General features: G+C 36.4%; 1 protein-coding gene across 1 annotated transcript in view; it reads right to left on the bottom strand.

Moving 5' to 3' along the window:
• FTO (FTO alpha-ketoglutarate dependent dioxygenase) overlaps positions 1-19,588 on the bottom strand; it is a 220,212-nt gene that overhangs the window by 156,752 nt on the left and 43,872 nt on the right. Inside the window, exons 4-7 of the mRNA XM_056500556.1 lie at positions 14,428-14,571; positions 8,349-8,428; positions 7,881-8,024; positions 1,820-1,939 (exon numbers count right to left, since the gene is read on the bottom strand). Coding sequence (XP_056356531.1) covers positions 1,820-1,939; positions 7,881-8,024; positions 8,349-8,428; positions 14,428-14,571 — 488 coding nt within the window. The remainder of the gene's footprint in view (positions 1-1,819; positions 1,940-7,880; positions 8,025-8,348; positions 8,429-14,427; positions 14,572-19,588) is intronic.

Below are 19,588 nucleotides of genomic sequence, written 5' to 3' on the forward strand. Positions count from 1 at the left end.
ATCGACTGCAGACTACTGGGTACCTTCAAAAATACCCTTTTGATTTAACTTAGCTGTGGAAGCTAAGCATGCACCAAAACACTGCACTTTTTATGTTAAATTGCTGTTGAATTTGTTAACCCGCAATTGATTTCCTGTGTTATGGAATCTCAGAGATCACGGCTGACTCGGAGCTGCAGGGATAATTCCGGATGCGAACGCGCGTTTCCGCGGGTCCGCGTCGGGCAAGCGCGGCTCAACAGTGCCCCCTAACGGCGACCCGCCCCCGCGCCGCCCCGAGCATCGCCTTCCGCACACACCCAGCCAAACACGCATTCTCAATTAGCATCCTCTTCTGTCTCCTCCAATAGCTGAAATTAATTGTGATTAATATGTTATAAGTCATAAAACATTAAAGCAATTCTTAAAATATAAATTAGAAGCAGCTTCTGTCTTGGCCCGAGCTTGGGTTTGCTGATAAATATCATCCCGAGGCCTGTTGAAAGGAGATACACTGACGCCACCATGTTTCTAATTAGAGACACATGGCAATGTCACACCAATTGCAGAAAACCTAACCCTTGAGAGTTCCAGAGTTTGCTGTTTTTCCATGTTTTCAACACACAATGGATATAAAATATCAAACATTCTTGTCTCTACCTCATCTAAGCCTGCGTTACAAGAGAGTAAGTTGTCATTTGAAAGAAAAACAAACCAAACAATTTTTTTCAATTATAAGGGTCATTCAAGAATATGAGCACATAAAAACACAAAAATGAGGGGAAAAATCCCCAAACACATCAGCAAGTTATATTTTCTCTCCTTTTTTAGGAGAATTCAATGTTACTTATTTCTTGTGGCAACTAAATTCCACAATTGAACTGTCCACTTTTCCAGGCGTGTTTTCCAAGTCTGAACCCAGGCACTGCAGGGAAGCTCACACTGAGTTTGAGTGACAGCATTTCCTCTGACACTCAAGAGCTCGTTCCTGTGGCACCACATCTCCAGAGCCTCAACACACAAACCCTGATACAAACCCTACTCAGCACCCTCAGCCACAGTACAAACTCTTCCAAGCCAGCACAGGCAAACTGAGGCTAATTTATGCAGCAGAAATGACCAAGAAGCAGCTTCTGATGGAGCGGAGAGCAAAGGGTTTGCCAGCACAGCCCCTTCTGAGTGCAAATCCAGGAACAGGCACACTGGCAACTGCTCTGAAACTTTTGACAGCACAGGCTTGCACCTGAGGCTCTACATGGACAGCAACAGGATAACAGTGCTTGGCACTGAATCCCTTTTCAAGGAATGCACAATGTACTTTGAACTACCCAGAAATCATTATTGCATTTATTCTTGGAATAATCCCCTTTTGCAGGTTCTGGCTATGGCCTAAGTGTGCAGGTGGACCACAGACAGCTGTACTTCCAGATCACCAATTCTGCTCTCAACCTTCCTCTGTTGTCATTAGCAGAGTTGTCTCTCTGGGTGATGTACAAAAAAGTTGACAGCACACAGCATTTGTGTGGTGTAATATATGGCTGTCATCTTGTGAGGCTCTAAAAGGATTATATGAGGCTTTTACGAGCCTTTCAAACTTTAAAAACAAGCAAAGTCAAGAACTAACTAAAATCCTGGGGTTTTGGATCTGATTTTGCTCACATTTTTTCTGGCTACTAGGGGATAAAAGTAAGAGGAGACAGTGAAAGGCTGACATTGATTCTGCTTCTCATATGTTCTGAATAAAGTCTAAAACCCATTACTACAGTACAATTAAAAACATAATTGTGAGTGCTCTCAGAATTAGGCCCTAGAGGCTTTAGACTTTAAAACTAGTACTTACCATAATCTCCAGTTTTCTCCAAAATTCTTCCAATTTAGCCATAGGCTTAAGCCACCAATCAGTGCACTTCAAATACCTCTTGCCTTGGAACCAAAACTGCCTAAGCCACTCAAATTCAACCTGCAAGATAAAAACAGATGGCACCATAAATATTCACATTCCTTCTCTTGGGCAGGAATGGGGTAATGCAAGAATCCAGCTATAATGGAACAGTCCCATAGAGAAGGAAAGAGTTACAAAATAGGTCATTTGTAAACATACCTTTACACCCAGCTGTTTATTTCTATTATACATAAATTTGTGACCTGAGCTACTCTCTTCAAACCCAGAGAAGTGCAAAACTCAACTCTCTTTTTCTCCCCCGCCGTTTTTTACATGGTTCACATGTACAACAAAAATTAAAAATTCCAGTCATATATGCACCAACTCTGACTTGTGATTAACACTCTGGGCTTCAAATCGTTTCAGTCCTAGAAGATTGAAAAAAATTTGCAGCAACAACATTGCTAGAATGCATTCTATGGAATGAGAGGGTGGCACACAAGGAATCTCAGCCTCTCATCCTTCAGCAGACAGCCCAGTTACCAGAGATGATGCTTTTCTTTAAGAGTCATCCATAGTTCTGGTCTTCAGAATCACATATTTATCTTTGTTGTGGTAGTTATGTTTCACACTGAGTTCAAAGCTGTTTAAATCATTATTTGTACCACAAAGAAGATTTGTTTATCCCTGCTCAACTCTGAAGATGCAAACAAAGACAACCTACCAAGGTGAAAGAATAAAGAAAACTGCCCAAAGCTGTCACCTAACACTCCCTTTCCTGCCAGAGAAAAGTGAACAACTATAGAAATCTGAAACTAGCCCAGTTAACACTAACTAAAGGTTTGGTCAATACATTAAAGATTACAATAAAAAATACTTAAATTTTCAGTGTATAAAAAGAATATTAAAGCAAATTTGTTAGTAAAGCATAAAATATTATTAGCTGGCAGACACAGATCTTAAAATGCTTTTTAAAAAAACCTTATTGCTAGCCAGTGACTTTTTAGCACAGAAGTTTGATGACATCCTCCCTCAAAAAAAAAAAAAAAAAAAAAAAAAAGAAAAAAAAAAAAAAGAAAAAAAAGAAAAAAAGCTGAAGGAAACTTTGCTTCCTCTATAACATTAACGAGGTATGAAGGACTCAGTTATGTTTTGATTAAAAAAAAAATCAGTATATGCAGTTTTGGGAAAGCTGAGCGCATCATTATTCAGTTCAAATTTTAAGAACTTTTTTTTTTTCCTCTCTCCATTTCTTTTTGCATTTTTTGGCCTCTATCATGTGATGTCTGGCAAACAGGTTTCATGAAATGAATCATGAGACCATTAATCAAATTTTAAAAATATATATTAAAATCAATGTTAAAATATAACTCATCATAAATCTATCTCAGTCAATCTGATTTTTACCTATTCATATTGATTTCTTGCAAAAATTGATGCAATTTCACTCTAATTGTGGTCTGGCATATTGGCCAAAATTTAAATGTATCTTGATCCTACACAAAATGTATATAATTTGACACAAGAGTCACTTTTTAGGTCTAAGACAAAGTATAGCAACAAGCTAATTTATTTTCTGCAGGATGGTCTCATCAGAGGTCAGTGTACCTAATTGCAACAAGAGGCTGTTTAATGATGTGGACTGCCATCTCACACAGCTATCAAACTCTGCTCTGCATTCATCTCACAGCAGCTCTGTTTAGTTCTAACCTGAATTAATAAACTTGGGTTGGAGAGAAAAACAGTGTTTCACCCTCCAAGGTGGCCACCAAGCTGCTTGGCAAGTGTCTGCTCTGAACTATGACCTCTGAACAGATAACTGATGATTCTGAGAAAGAAAATTATCTTGATGAGGTGAGTGTGACATGATTTCTCTTCTGTAATAACTTTTTTCTGTAGCAGGAACTCACTCCTCTTGTCTCCTTCCATGCACAGAAGATGTACCCTCTGAGTAAAAAAACCTCAACACTAAATCCTGGAGAGACAAAAAGCTCATTTCTAGCCCTATTGGAAGTTAGAGAACATTCATCTTCTGTGACAAACTCTCAGCTTAAAAGCTCTTGCTAAGGATTTTTTCAGAGAGTTTTAATTTGGGGAGTCCCATATATGAGAACTAACTTTAGAACTTTATCATTAGAAAGTATTTTATATGATTGAAGAGAATACAGCTTAAATATATTTACATATAAAAATATATAGGTTGAGTGTCTGAGGAATAATTTTCATCTTCTAATTGATTTTCACTTATGACTTACATCTGTTCAAGTAAGCTGAGAATCAGGCCTCATACCTCTAATCTCAACATATTTTCAAGTTGTCCTTTAAGCAATGATTAAAGGCCAATTTTAGGTTATTGTCAATACTGGGTAGTAAAAGGCCAACAGTAGCATTTGACATTTTGTGAAGCAATGCTCCTCAGTCAATTATTTAAAAGTACTGGTTATTAAATGCCACACACGTAGGTGATCTATATTTTCTCTCTGCCATACTAGTCAGCCACCAACCATGCTGTCAGTTCACTGCAATGTGCTAAAACATATTAACCTTCCTTTGGCTGCCTACACCTCTCCCTTTCTCATGAGTGACCTCAGTGTCTAACACCACATCCCTTCAACTCAGCTAGACCAGGCTTTCTGCCTCCCCATGCATTCTCCAAGCTCAATTGATCTACTGCTGCCACAAAAACAGATTTGCTGTAGGCAAAACGATTGTACCTCACAAGCAACAGGGCAACCAATTCAGTCTCCTTTTAATCATGGTAATCAGGATCTGATTATCACAGCTGAGCAAATACCCTGATGTGAACAAATCCCTACCTTTCAAACCCAAGTACTTAGTTTGAAATCTGCCATATTTTCAACACAATCCCATGACACCAAGAAGACTCCCTCCCCTCTAGTGTTTTACTATACTGAGAACATCTGAATTCTAGTTTGGTGGTGGCAAATACAGAAGCCTTGAAAGTACCTAACACCAACATGAACTATTAGAAGATTTTATTAGAAGATTTTGCATTAGTTAGAGCATGAAAAATTTTCTTTTCAATGTGAAGAACAGGCTGATGAAGATCTTTTCTGCAGATTTATTTTTGTATATGGGAGCATTTACATGATTTGTCCAGCAGTATTTAGTTCCTTCAAAAAGAATTAGTTGCCAGTGGTTTTCCCCAGGTGCCCTGTAGCTCTGTTTGGGATGTACTCAGCAGCTGTATATGTTTAGGAAAGCCAAGTGGGAGCAAAGTACTAGCAGGAGCAAGAGGCTCCCATTCAGAGAATTGTACAAGATCATTTCTTTTGGGATAAACTATTCCTGACCAAACAACAATCTGATTGTGACTGTGTGAGCTCAGACTATTGTACTTCACAGCTGCCAGGTAACTACATCTGTTCACCCTCCTACACCCCTGCTACTGAAGTATTTGTTCAGACTGCAAGGCCATAAGCTATGCAGATAAACTGCATGTGAACACCCTTAATTAAGGTTATCTTTACTTACAGCTACAAAGTACACACTGAGAGTGAAGTGACTCACACATCTAACACACAGCATATTCCTTGCAATTACTCAGATATTCCTTTGAAGGCTGTTTAGTGAGGGAGACCATGACAACAAAGCTAGGTTTAAAGAAATATTAAACTTCCACCTGGCTGCCCACTAGAGATGCTAAAATCCTCCTCAGGTTAACATCTTACTTTTTCAACAGGAATACCTCTGTCAAGACATCCAAGACAGGGCCCTGACAAATGAACTCTGGGAAATCTAACATCAAATGAGGACACTCCCCAGATACTCTTTTAGAGGTTTCTCTGCCCACCACAAAACTGGAAAAAACCAAAGTCTCCACCTATGCTTCAGATCCTCAGTTCAAACACACTTTATCAGCACAGCAAGTCAATTTTCCTGCCCAGGAGTACAAAAGTGAAGGCACAGAATCATTCCTCATTCTTTCAGACCCACTCTTAGGCTTTTTCCCTCGAGCAGACACAGATAATTCATCCAGGCCTCATTTGGCAGAGCAGTTAATTTCAGCACAGACTGTGAATCTGCTAAACTAGTATATTTTAGCTTGGTACTGTGATGGTTCTGTTCTGGTTAATGTTCTCTGATGACTGCTTTGGAGGTAGCAGTAAGGGGGTAAAAAGAATGAACCCGTACCATTTCAGGAAGGTAAAGAACCAAGAAGAATGGCAGCTTGTAGTTACAAGAGTTAAAACTGATGAACTTCAGTTATGACAAAATTTAAAAATAAAATACAACAATATCATCACCTCTAGATACTATCTCATTTCCAGCTCATGATCTCTGGTTCAGAAGAAGAAAATAAAATTGCAAGGAGATTTACTAATAGCACAGAAAGCTGTATATCAGAAATACACAGGCAAAATTGGGAAACTGGGTGGCAGCTCCCCATTAATCCTAGGGGGATTTGGATTTCAGTGAGATTTTGATTTTGCATTAAAAATTGCTAACAATGAAAGGCTCAATTTCATGAGTAAGCAGTTTGATTATTTAAAGAAACAAAACAGTCTCTTGTTCTTCCACCTGCCTGATAAAGTTTGAACCTAAATCCTGTATTAGTGCCTGAAAAGACAAAGATTTATCATACAGGAAGGTAGGAAGCTTTTATAGGTAGGAAGCAAGAAAAGTTGCATTAGCTTCACAGGTCTTTATATTTTCAACTCAGTGATGTTTGAAAAAGAAATAGGCATTTACCACAGAGATAAGCCTCTAGAAATTTTGTCTACTTGTGCAGCAATAAATGACATTTAAGTAGCACTCCAACAGCAAGTGAAGATTTGACCTTGGGATAAAAAATTAAGGAAAAAAAAAGGAGATAATAGTAAAATCCTTTTTGGAATTTTTGGATGGGTAGTCTCTTTTCAAATCAAATACAGATCATATAGATCCAGTGTGTCTACTAAGTGCACAATATGTACAAGTTAAACTAGGACTGCTGTTACAGTATATCCCATATGTGTAACAGGAAACATCCCTGTATGTCACATTGCAAAATTATTCAGGTGACTGCAAACACCAGGGGCTACTCTCTCACCTGATGTAAACAGCACATGGCTTTGATGTTAAAGGACCCGTGCAAATTTACACCAGCTGTGCCTGTGGCCCTTGCTGTGCAAACCACATATGCGTGTAGTTTTATGGACTGAGCCTGATTAATGTTTTGTAAACCCCTGCATGCATCAGACTTCTTTAAATTGCCCTAGGAGCTGTTTTGGTAAAAGTCAAGGGCGCAAATCTTTTGCCAACACTATGCTCCATTTTACCAACTGTAAACACAATACAGATAAAAATGTGCTCTACAAAGTTTCAGTAGCACTACACAATATTATTTTCCTCAGAAGACAGCAGTTTAAACATTTTACACAAATTCTAATTTGAGTGCAAATGACCTATGTACAGCTTCTAATTTATCTTAACAGAAATACAGCACAGCCCCAAGCAAGAAAGCACTGGCAGCTTCAGTGGAATCCTGTCAAACTGCATTAATACCCTTGCATCTTTTGTAGCACTAAATGACCTGCTTAAATATGTTCCTCACAGTTATTATTTCCATGGTATTTTCTTCAGAACATACTTTAGAGCCCACACTCCAATTATGCCACCCATGGCATTATGCAAAAACCTGGTTCAACAAAAAATAGGGAGGAATAATGGAAAAAATGTACCTGCTTCTTTCCCTCTAGTCCTCTAATCCCTTCTCTCTCTTTCTGTTAGAGAAGTGCTAGAGTAGTCTGTTTGACCACCACACTGTCAGTTCTGGTCTAGTATTTTGTGAAACTTCTCTTACTTTACCAGCAGAGGGATCTTAAGAAAGAAAAATGAAAACTTCCACGATAATCCAAATTATTGTACCCAAGTAAAAAAGTCATAAAATACACATCACAAACTCATACAAAACAATGTCTTGTAAGCAGCTGAACACACTTAATTGCCATTAACTCCATAAGGAGACTGCACTGCTCAGACCTGGCTTAAGTATTTTCAGTGCAGATCATCTCACCTCATTATGTATTTCTTCTACTTGCTTCACCACTGCAGCTTCCAGTGATTTCAAAGACAAAGCCTTTGAATCAGAGTCAGTCTGTAAATTCTGGAGTGCCAGTTCACACCGTCCAATTATGTATTCCAGTGTTCCTCTCGAAGACTATAAGACAGAATAAAAACACATATATAACCACTTCAGAAAATTTGTATTTCTTAACTATATTTCATCAGCAATCCTTGAGGTGTGGTGCAGCACATTCTCAATTCACATCTGATAAGTCTACCTGGGAGTTAAAGCCAACTACCAATACAGAACCAAGTGTACCTCAACCAAAAGTAAACAACAGCAGTTGGTAATGAAAAGAGTTTGAGTCATAAGCATAACATGAAGCACAATTCTGAAAAGACACCATGGTGCTGCAAATATGGCAGCAGGATATTGGTTTTACAAGGGACCAAAGAGTGAAAGGTTTTTGATACTTACATCTGCCACCCTGTGAGTTGAGCTGAACCGAGGTGATAAACCAGCCAGAACACAGTGCTGATGTGTCATGTTGAGATCATCTAGGGACAGATTAAAAAACCTTAAGTACTGCAAAAAATTATACTTAGTAAAAGTTAATCGGGTTGAATATTAATTAAGTACACGACTTTTCTTGCTTTAATGCTTAGAGAATTCAGTCACATAGCTCCCAGTGTTTTGCAGAGCACAATAACTATTCACTATCCTTGAGTCAGAAACATTTCTACTTATAATAGTTTTCTCCTATATATTTTAGAAGTGGCATTTTCTCACCTCTTATAGGGAAAGTTCAACTAAACAAATTAATTCCTCCAAAGCTGAGAAGACTACTGAGTCTACACTACTGAGGAGACTAAACAGACTACTTGGATGTTACAATCTCTTTCCCCAAAATCACTAAAAAATACTGAAAGTTCTGAACAAAAAAAGAACTTACAAAAAAATATTTCCTATAGACCCATATGAGGGTAAATTGCAGAACTCAGTCTTGCAAGGGCCACAGAACATTACCATCTCTGGACATTGCAATATTTAAATACCACAATCATTTTCAAGACGAGTTGTGTCAGAAAACAAACCTAAACACTTCCCCTTCAGTGCCCATTCTTTGTTGTTGTATGTAGCAAACAGAATTAACTTAGTACATTTTGATTTGCATCTTTATTCAAACCCTTGGCAAATCTTTCATTGTGGAGCTCCACCTTGGAATGTCTCTAATCCTTTATGAATATTAGAAAAAGCCTGTAATTTTAATTTTAGAGTTTATAATTAATCTAAAACTCTAATTGTACAAAAATAGTTGAAGCTTCATTGATTGAATGCCTCAAAGCATATTAAAAATATATTTTATATATTAAAAGATTGTGGCAAAGATTTGCTTTTTCTCCTAAATATATACTAACTGGAAAGAAAAATCATTCTTTGATAAATTGGCTGTTGTCCATCTGGCATTAAAAGCTTTTATTCAGATACAGAACACTACACACAGAATACTATTTTGGTTTTTAAAGCCAAACCAAAGCTGTTTCATTATTTGGTCACCCATGTTGGAAGTGCCATAGTGCTCTTGTGGGGTTCAGTAAAAAAACAACTCTTAAGGAGTCAGCCTCAGTTTTACATGACTAAGCACTGACCTGTGAGGTATGTAAAACCAAAACAGGGACTCTTCAGTATAGAGTGCAGGCTATTATTCTCTGTGTGGGATCCCCCCAGTCAGTAAAACTTCTCAATGATATTCCTGTTACAGACAGCAGATACATTTTGGAATCTGGATGTTGCATATTCAATTTTTAATTGTGGAGGAGAGTTCACATCATAGATCTATCTCTCCCTGCACTGATATCTGAGTTTTTTTGCCTCTTGTTTTCTCAAAATACATCTCTCCAGCACAGAACCTCAGCATAGTCCTCTCCTCTCCTTCAAACTACAGCCAGTTCCTCCCTTTTCTCTCTGATCCTGTTCTCAGTCCCTGCCCCTGTTCTGTCCACCCTGGGCTTTCTTCTGACAGCTGAATTACCTGGGCTCCACCAGCAGCACTGAAAGCCCTGTGCTTACACGGCCTTTGTCACAAGAACAGACTGATGAATATGTCTGTGTACAAACACTGAAATAACATACACACACTTGATTCTCATTCTACTACTGAACTAATTATCAGTCAGCTGAGCAGCTAAAGCACTTGGAGAGGAACAATGAATGTACACCCATATCACTGCAGACTATTGCAACATAACAAATAAAAGGTACAAAGATAAGAAATTCTTAGCCAATCCTTAAAGGTGTGGGGCTAAAGGCCCTGAACTTATTACTTGGAGGTAAAGTATTTCCCAGGAAAGCAAAGACTACAACAAAAAAATGGCTCCCAGAATTACCAAGAGAGCTTTATATAGTCTTTTCTATCTTCTGTAAAATTTTCCTCCTGAACCTTTTAGACAGTTGTCTTTTATCTATTTCAAGAGGCAAATAAAAAGTACAGTGGAGTTTAAAGCACTGGCAAAATCTTTGATATTCTACCACCACAAATATCTACAAACAAAAGTGAAATTAACTTTTGCTATTAATTTTGTTAACTACAATTAACAAACAAGAAAACCATGGACAAATAAAACAGAATGAATTAAAAGTCTAAAAGCTAAAAAAATAATGAATTTAAAAGAAATATGTCAGAGTTGTCAAACTTCACGATCAAAGTTTGATAATGACAAATACATTTCTGGAGTTCTAAGTCTCAACAGTAGGGAATATACCATTTGGATTAAATGTGGTCTTGAAAAAAGGAGGGGTGAAAAGCCCCAACACATTCAAGATGCTAGGGAGCAAAGAGGGTTCAAGTCAGTTTGTGAAAATAGAAGCAGATTAAATATCTAGAAATAGTTTAATGAGTCACTATATACATGTGGAAGTGTTTCCATTAAATACTTATCTTTAACCACAAGCCAACCTCTGCAATGTGTGCAACCTACTTCTGGTTGGTTATGAAAATAATTTTTTGATGCTTCTCAAACTATAATTTGCTGGGGGTGGGGAGTGGTATAAGATTCAAAGTTCATCTTCATGCTGTTTTAAAACCCTAACCTTCAAGCACAAGCTTGATCTATGGGAAACAGCTGCAGAAAAGTAAATCTGCCTTTGAAAGAGTCCAGAATGTATTTTTGTTGAGTATGTTTTGAAGTCATGGTAGGAAAATTAGTGAAAATTGTAAATCTGCTTGCAAATCTGGTCATGTCTAACTCAAAGATTAGGGGAAAAATTCCAATTTAATAGTAGGACCATGACAAGCCTAGTTAAGCATGCTCTAGGACAGAGCAGATGGGGCCCTCTGCTCACCTCCACGCGTTTTGGATTTATTGCATGCACCCAACACGTTTCATATTAGACACCCCTTGACTGTGTACTTGAGACAGCAGGGTTCAGTGTGCACTTCCTCTGCAGACCAATATATTATTCTAAATTGAGCTAAAGTGTTTCCGTTTCATGAGTGATATAAAGTTTAGATTTGAATTTTTAGGCAGCAGACTTGCAGCCATTCACCAGACTTTTTTCTTTATATTAAGAAAAGCCTAAAAAAATATTTTTAAAAATATGTCTTACAGAAAATAATTCTGAGGTTTTGTTGGTTTTGCTTAAAAAATCCATTTATATTATTGTAATAGCTTAAAAAAAGAATGGATGTGATCACCTTATGTTTAGTATTAACATACACCTAAATTATGGCTCATGATTTCATCTGAAGGGGGCTGCTGAGAAGGAAGATGTAAATTTAAATTAGAAGACATTTTACTAAATTTCTCCCCAGAATAACAAAAAACATTTATAAAGCAAATGTAGAGAGGAACAGAAGCATTATTATTAAATGCCTACTAGAAATGCTAAAAAGAAAACACTGGGGTTTTTTGTTAGTTTGCTATAACCATTGATCTTGATTTACAAGCTACTGTAATTGCACATTACTATAAGAAATATCCAGTTACTACACTTTCTTATATAGATTTGTGTGTACCACAGGAAATACTAGTGGTATTACAGGTATAGAATTGATAGGACCTGACTTTTAAATTATAAGCAACATATTGAATGTGATGTTTCAGCATTTTCAACATTCATAAAAAGCAGTTACACTGCACCATTCCAACAACTGGAAGAACAGACCTACAGAGTGTCTGAGTTTTGTGCTAGGGTGGATGAGTCAGTGGTGGTCACAACCAATCCTCCCAGTCCCATCAATCTGTGCCTGTACATGAACCACCACCAGCTGCAGGACTCCCATGCTGTATTTCCTAGATGTCTTGCATTCTGCAACTGCTCTTAACATAATGCCAGCAAGAGGACTCTGCTTACTGAAATGAGGTTTTGGAATACAGCATGTACAAAAGCATAAGATAATATTTAAATTTTTTTTTTTATTATTGCCAAGTTTCTTTTTTTACAGAATTTTCATATTTGTCTTTTAGACGGCATCCTCAAGACGTCCCCTCTTAAAAGTTAGTGCAAAAAATCTGAACAGCAAAAAGTACACTAAAACATATATATGTTTCCTTACATTATCTTTCACTCCAAGTCAAAATTACAAAGGCGGTTCTGCTACACAAAGAAACCTAATAAAAAGGCCATTTTGAGAATACCCTCTAAGACTATTTAGAAGAGTAATTTTTTTTCCAAGTAATTGAAAAGAAATACAAAGACTATGAAAATGCAGAAGAGATTAAAAAAACACCTGGCCTACAGAGCTCAAATCTGTAGCTCTTCAAAAGTATTAATAAGAAAGTGATTTACACATCATCTTCAAAAGAATGTTTAATATATCCATTGTTTCCATCTAAACATGCTCATGATGTTACTCATTAAATAAACTAACTTTCTGATCTACCCTTCATATAGAATCTCTGAAAATACTTCAGTTACTATATAAATTCCACTAGGGAATAAAAAACACCCTTATGATCTGGTAACTCAATCAACTACAATCTACAGTATTTTGCAATAAAAATACTAAAGTTAGTCCCCTTCTTTTATTAAATACCTTCTGAATCTGTTGGCCAGCATTGTTCTATATGCTCAAAGTTTCCAGTCAGGAAGGATTAGATAAGAAGTTTACTTGATGCCCTAACTGCTGTTGCACAAAAATAGATTATAACCACCTTTCTAGGAATGTTTAGCTGCCACTTAAACTTTATTTTCACTGTCCCTCTTTCCCTCTAGGCTTCTACTTTATACCCTTACAAAAAAAGGGAGGCACATCCAGACTACTGTGCCAAAGGATCTCACATCTTAACATCTGATCTTTCCATGTCTGAACATACTTCAGAGCACAGTTAGCCCAGTGCTTTTACATAACACTTCCCTGATGACAGTGCAGAAGATTTGATGAGATAACTAAGAACAAGGAATGGTACACGGTTTTTATGATAGCTTATAAAGGAATTGTTTGTAGTATATAAACTGTGAAAGGTAAAGTTCAAAAGACTGTTCTGCCCATAAAGTTGGGAGTGTGACAAGCCATTATAGGGACATTCCATGGAATCTGCCTTCCAAGTCACAAACACATGGGCATGGAGCTCTGCAAGTGCTCTCAGTCTTCAAAGATGATGTCTGTCAAACCAAGACACTAAACAGGCCAACCTGATGTTGTCAAAGCCTTGTTCTTGTTTTTGTGTGATTTATAATTAAATTTATTTTAACAAAAATGGTAACCAAGAGAAACAGAAGTCAAAAGAGAAAGCAACAGATTTTGTGTCAACAAACCTTAGCAACAGTTCTCGCTTCGTCTCTTTCAATGGATAAACCTTAGCACATGAGCTCAGCTGCTCAAGCAAATTAACTCAATTTAATTTTCTTTTTTTAATCCTCTACGCTTGAGACATTGAGACACATTCTTGGAGTAAGACAGCTGTGTTCATTATGATCTTAGTATAATCCCACTACTAGAAAACAGCATGTTTGAATATAGACATAGTAGCAGAAGGAGAGAAGTGTCATGTGTAAAACTGGTAACTAATAAAATACCCACAGATTGGCATAGTGATTGAAACCTCAAAGACATGGTAACAGAAAACATAAAGACTTTCATTCACATCTTATATAATACAGGTGTCACTTAATAAACCAAGCTGAAGAACAGGAATTTATTTGTTGAACTTACAAGATTCTCAGAAAAACTGCATTAAGAATACAAAAAGAATCTAGAAATACAAGGAGGGGACAGATACAGCATAACTTCTGGCAAGATCTGGGGAAATTCTAGTTATGGCCTGAAGCCTAACCTGGACTGATAATTCTGACTGCACCACAGACAGAAAAGGTAAAAAAAAGACTATTTCTTTCTCACTGTAAAGTGAAAGAAACACTAAGGGAAAAAAGTTCCTCAAAATACTCTGGAAGTAACCAGAGTAGGAGGAATTTACTATATACTCCAGACAGATTTCATGTTTTCCTAAATAAGAAAAGTTCTAACTGTAAGGAAGGTATGGTAACTTATTTTAACATAAGTGTAATTCTTTCTATTTTCAACAGAAAGTTCAGCTTCTTAGTCCTTGAAAATTACCAAGCATCAAGTAGATGTCTCCTTGGTGAAGTGGTACTGCCAATCCAGGTGTCTCTATGTCCCATGCTACCTTCAAGCCCACGTGCCAAACAGCAGGGTCTCTTCCCTTCAGTTCTTGCTCATTGCTTTCTTGTACGGCTGAATCTTGAGAGAAAGACACCACACAAATGAAAGAACAGTAAGAATCATAAATACAAAATCTGGTTTAGACTTAAAGGATATCCCATATTGGTATAATCTTAGCAGGATTTAAGAATCGACAGTCTCCATTTGCTATAATCATCATCTCCAAATTCAAAAGTATGCAATAGGTAAAAGAAAAAAAAAAGCCATATCAGATCAAGAATTTTTTTGCAACCAACTTCACCAAAATGAAAACTCCAAGTTAGCTACCAAATGAAGGCTTATCAAGTCAAGGCTTGCAATGGACTCAAGGTTTTCTGAAATTCTTAAGCACAGGTAATGAGAGTTTTGGTTAACTATCACTGAATTTTTCTCATTACTAAAACTACAAACATGGAAGAAAAAAAGCCAAAAAATGCAGCAACTCTGATATAACATTATATAATTTCTGAAAGAATTTCAAGTCATAAACTGTCAAAGCATTTTAGGAACAATTTCATTTGCTTATGTACCTGCAAATCATAAACTGAGGCAAAGTAAGGTGAAATAATGGTTACAAAACACAGTCTAGACCAACAGAGCAAATCTTGCAACCATCTCTGTTATTCTTTCCTCAAAATTACTAGTCAAACATGCTAGATAACATGTGCAAGAGCCAATGAAGCTTCAATACATTTGTCACAACACTTTTCTTATCATTATGCAACATGAACGTGTTGAGCTTGGGGAAAAAATAATCCACTGCATAGAAATAGCATTTAGAGCTTAATCCCTCAGAACTATTTTCATAAGCTTACTTCACTGCAGTATAAATTGAAAGATACAGTCAGCATTTATAACAAGGTATTTGGGAGCTATGGTGTAACAGTTTTACAGCTAAAGTAACAGTGCATTTAGACAGAGGAGGGATGAAGTTTTAATAAGTATTTGGCACAGAACAGCAGTGAACAGTTAGAAATTAACAATGCACCATGCCCAATTCTTGCTTACAACTTAGTAACTGCATCAATTTCACTGTCCACTTGAAATGTGCTTTCATGTAATAATTTCTAAAAGATGTATAGCTCTTATAAGAGGCACACAGAAAATGTAACCACAAACTCACACTTTTAAAATATTCATGTCATTCATCTCACATGGTTACCACAGGTTGTTTAGCTGGGGGCAACCATAAGAAAATTAAGACAATCTATTAACTATTATGTCAATAAAATATTGTTTAAATTCAGGAAGCAGAGAGACAAAGCCTATTAAAGAGCCAATTTAAATGTTCTTAAGTGAAAATTCTTACAGTTCCCAAGTTCCTTCCCTTCACTGCTTGCAGTTCTCATCCAGCTGAAGCTCTGGCTTGGGAGCAGCTCTAGGCCCTTCCATCAAGGAGCACACAAATGAGAAAACAAGAGCTAGCAAATACTCAGAAAAATCAATACTAAACTCTTCAAGGGGCTTTCATATTTTCTACCCTGTTCAGATAAATCGTAACTTAATTTAAGAAAAATGTTTTCTGAAAACTGCAAATAGGATGGCTTTCAAGGCATTTTTAATGCAATACATCACGGATATTATAAAGAGAAGTAACCTTTCTGGGTTACCTCTCTCTGTTATGCTGCCTTCCCATTCACTTTGGCAGCAGCACTGTTCACAATATGGCACCAATAAAATATAGAACTACAATCAGAGACAGCAATTTCAATCAAAGTTTCCTGGGGTCTCCTCATAAATCCAGCACCTTTGGAATGTGCTCGTTAAAATGACTTATTTTTTGCAGTTTGATAAATTTTTTATTGCTTAAGTACTGAGTTCAAATACAGCTCACAGTCTCCTTTTCTCTACATTCTCAATTATTGCACCTTATAATTATCAGCAGCAATTGAAACTGATTGCTCCTACCACATTATTTTGGTAACAAATGGAAGCAAGCTGCTACTTGCTTCTAAATGCAAGCTACCCTGAAACTGAGAGCAAGGGAAAAATAGAGACCTTAACATTTGTGGCATATCCCCAAGCAGCACTGACAAACTTTTACATAAAAACAAGTTGTTATTAAATTCTCTATGACACCTCAAGAATGACTGGATGCTGTATATTTATTGACATAATTACAGCTGCCATCTAAGCGAAAACATTTGAATTAATCTAAATCATAAGTATTTGAGAATAAATCATGTGAATAAATCATGGATCACATACCCATCACCTTACGAACACAAACTTATTTTGTAGTAAGCCATAAGGAAATGGTCAAATATACAAGTATTTAATGGAAGTACAACAAAACTACGTGCAGATTTGAATTCTGGTCAGCAGAGGTTTACAGACTTGGGCCTGCAAGAAACCTTTATGCTGGAATCCCAAATAAAATGGTGCAATGAAGTAGAAAGCTTACCACAACATAACAATACCTCATCAAACCTGTAATTATGGTAGAACCATGAAAGAGAGAATGTAGCTGCAGAAAATTGGCCGCAGCATTATGCTTTTAACTAGACAGCTCAAATTTCAGAGATGTTCCCGCACTTAGATCTGATCTTATCAGGTTTGGGTCAGGGTTAGGTTCAGAACAATATAAAACTTGTTTTCCTGGAACTACTTTGGTTATTGTTCCAGAGCACAGAAAGTAAAAGTAGCTTTGAAAGGTTTCTTTGCTATTTGGCTCAAAAATCTTCCAGAGTATGAGACTTTTTTGATGCTCTGAAAGCTAAATGATATCTACTCAAGTCAAACTGTAATGCCAAATTATATCCTAAATGTAACCTTACACACCATTTCTTAAGAAAATAGACTCACTGCCAACACATTGCTAAGAACAAGGACTGTAAGCATTTACTTCAACATTAAGCCCAACTGACCATTGTTTATTTACAGATTGATTGATTTTTTTTTCTAGAATTTAAAAGAATTTGGGCTTGTTCCTCAATTAAATAAATACATAAATTATCAGTGTCTTCCAATAGCAATTTATATGTTACATGCAAGAAGTGAAAGAAGCAGAGCACACTTTGCTTCTCAGCAGCTGATGGGAAAGTAGTATCTACCCAAAGTTATTTCCTCTACCTCATTAGCGAAAAGCCATAGTGTAAGAGGTTAAATTCTATTAATATTTACATTTTTCTTGCAACCAACATTCACAAAACCAAAAAATTATAAGATTTTGCCAACAATGTTCTTATCAATTCATGTTTGGAATGCTGTATCCAGACATATCAGGAACAAAAGCACTAACATAAGAACAAACAATATTCTGTCATCCCTTTCATTTCTGAAGGAGAGACTGGATTTGATCAGAGAGAAGAAAAGAAACCCCACAACCATCTATTCAAGTGATGATTTCTTTTTAGACAGCAGGGATTCTAATCTATTATTGTGAAAGTTAGTGCATCACTAAAAATTTGTGACTCTCAGAACATAAGTCCAACTGGCCAGACCCAGTTAGAGCTGTGACTATTTAATGCACTTACTCATTTCTTTAAAAGAAATATAACATTTTCTACATACCATTTCTGTTATTTTAACAACTAACATTTCTCTTGTATTATTGACATCAGAAATTATTCCAATCCTGCAAAACACATTTACTCCATGACTTTTATCCATTAAGCACACATAAAGTACATAAAGAGGGATATTGGTCAACTACAAAGTTAGATTGACTTCAATGCTGTACTTCTGTAGTTTCAGGATTTTTTAAATATAGTGGGGAAACATACATCTGTAGTGCATCTCAATTGTTTTTATTCCCAATTAAATGAAATAGCCATCATTAGGCTACGTGCCATGATGTTGCTTCTAACTTCACAGAGTAAAAACATATAAACAGCATTTTACAAAAGAAACAAGCACAAAAGGTCCTTGAAGAATAGTCATCACTGCCACTAAAGGTTCGTTAAACCTTTTAAAACTACCTTGTCAGGAGACAGTTGTGTAGAAGTTCAAGAGTTTAACAGCAAGTAGGCCTTACAGCAAGAAAACAAACTAGATAAGGTAAAGAATCCAGAGAAAACTACTTATCTCTTTCTCTGTGGCAAGTCCAGGTAAGAGAAAGATGGACACACTTCAAGTGTTTACATCTTTTTCTATATCCTGCAAGCTCATAACTGAAACAAGTCTCTATTTCAAAGAACATTTTTAGATTTAGATAGATTTAGACATCTGGATTTAGAATCAACTCGTGCTCTGCTAAGTAGTAAAACTTCCTACAAAACTTGCATCGACCTGATGGAAAGCTAGTCATTAGGTACTTTCCATGGATCAAATCCAATTTTTGAAAATGCCCTAATTCTACTGGATTGCAATTCACTTTTATAACTGCAGCAGCAAATAAATATGGGTTATGAGCTTACTATATTAACACATTTTTTTACCTTCATGCTCTCAGGTGTTAGGATACTTGTAAGCTAATATGTTATTAAAAATGTTGAATTGGTCAAAATTTGAAATTCCTGTTCCTTGATAAATTCTGAAAAGTAAATTAATTCCAAATACTGATAGTGGCAGTATAATTAAACACACATTCTGTAAACTATCCAGTTCTGCACATGCACCCTCCTGACTACCATTCATGCACTTTTATGCAGCATACAAACTAAAAGGAAACCTCTCAAATTTTTATGAGGCCCCATTCTCATCACTTGACAACCTACCCTTAACCTAATGGAATGTAAGAAAAAGCATCAAGCAAAATGTCTACCTTATTTTGTTGTTAGAAATGTACTTCATTTGAAGTTGCTTTGAAAGGGTTTTACACTAGAAACAAGAAAAACACTGATACCAATTAGAATATCAGCCTGTTCCAATATCTTTATGTTGATGTCTAAATTTCTTTTCTGGCATATTGAAAACCGCTTCTACTCCAATTAATACTGATCAAAGTTTCAAACATGAAATTTTCATTATGGCATCAAACAATGAACAAATGAACAAGAAAACAAGTTGTTTCAATTACAGTAGTATCTGTTTTAATGCTATTTAATCCAGTAAGTAGGTACAAAACAACTACTGATATAAAGATGTAAATAAAAGCAAAAAGAAAACCATACAA

This window comes from Oenanthe melanoleuca, chromosome 11, assembly GCF_029582105.1.
Source record: "Oenanthe melanoleuca isolate GR-GAL-2019-014 chromosome 11, OMel1.0, whole genome shotgun sequence".
In the NCBI taxonomy this organism is placed as follows: domain Eukaryota; kingdom Metazoa; phylum Chordata; class Aves; order Passeriformes; family Muscicapidae; genus Oenanthe; species Oenanthe melanoleuca.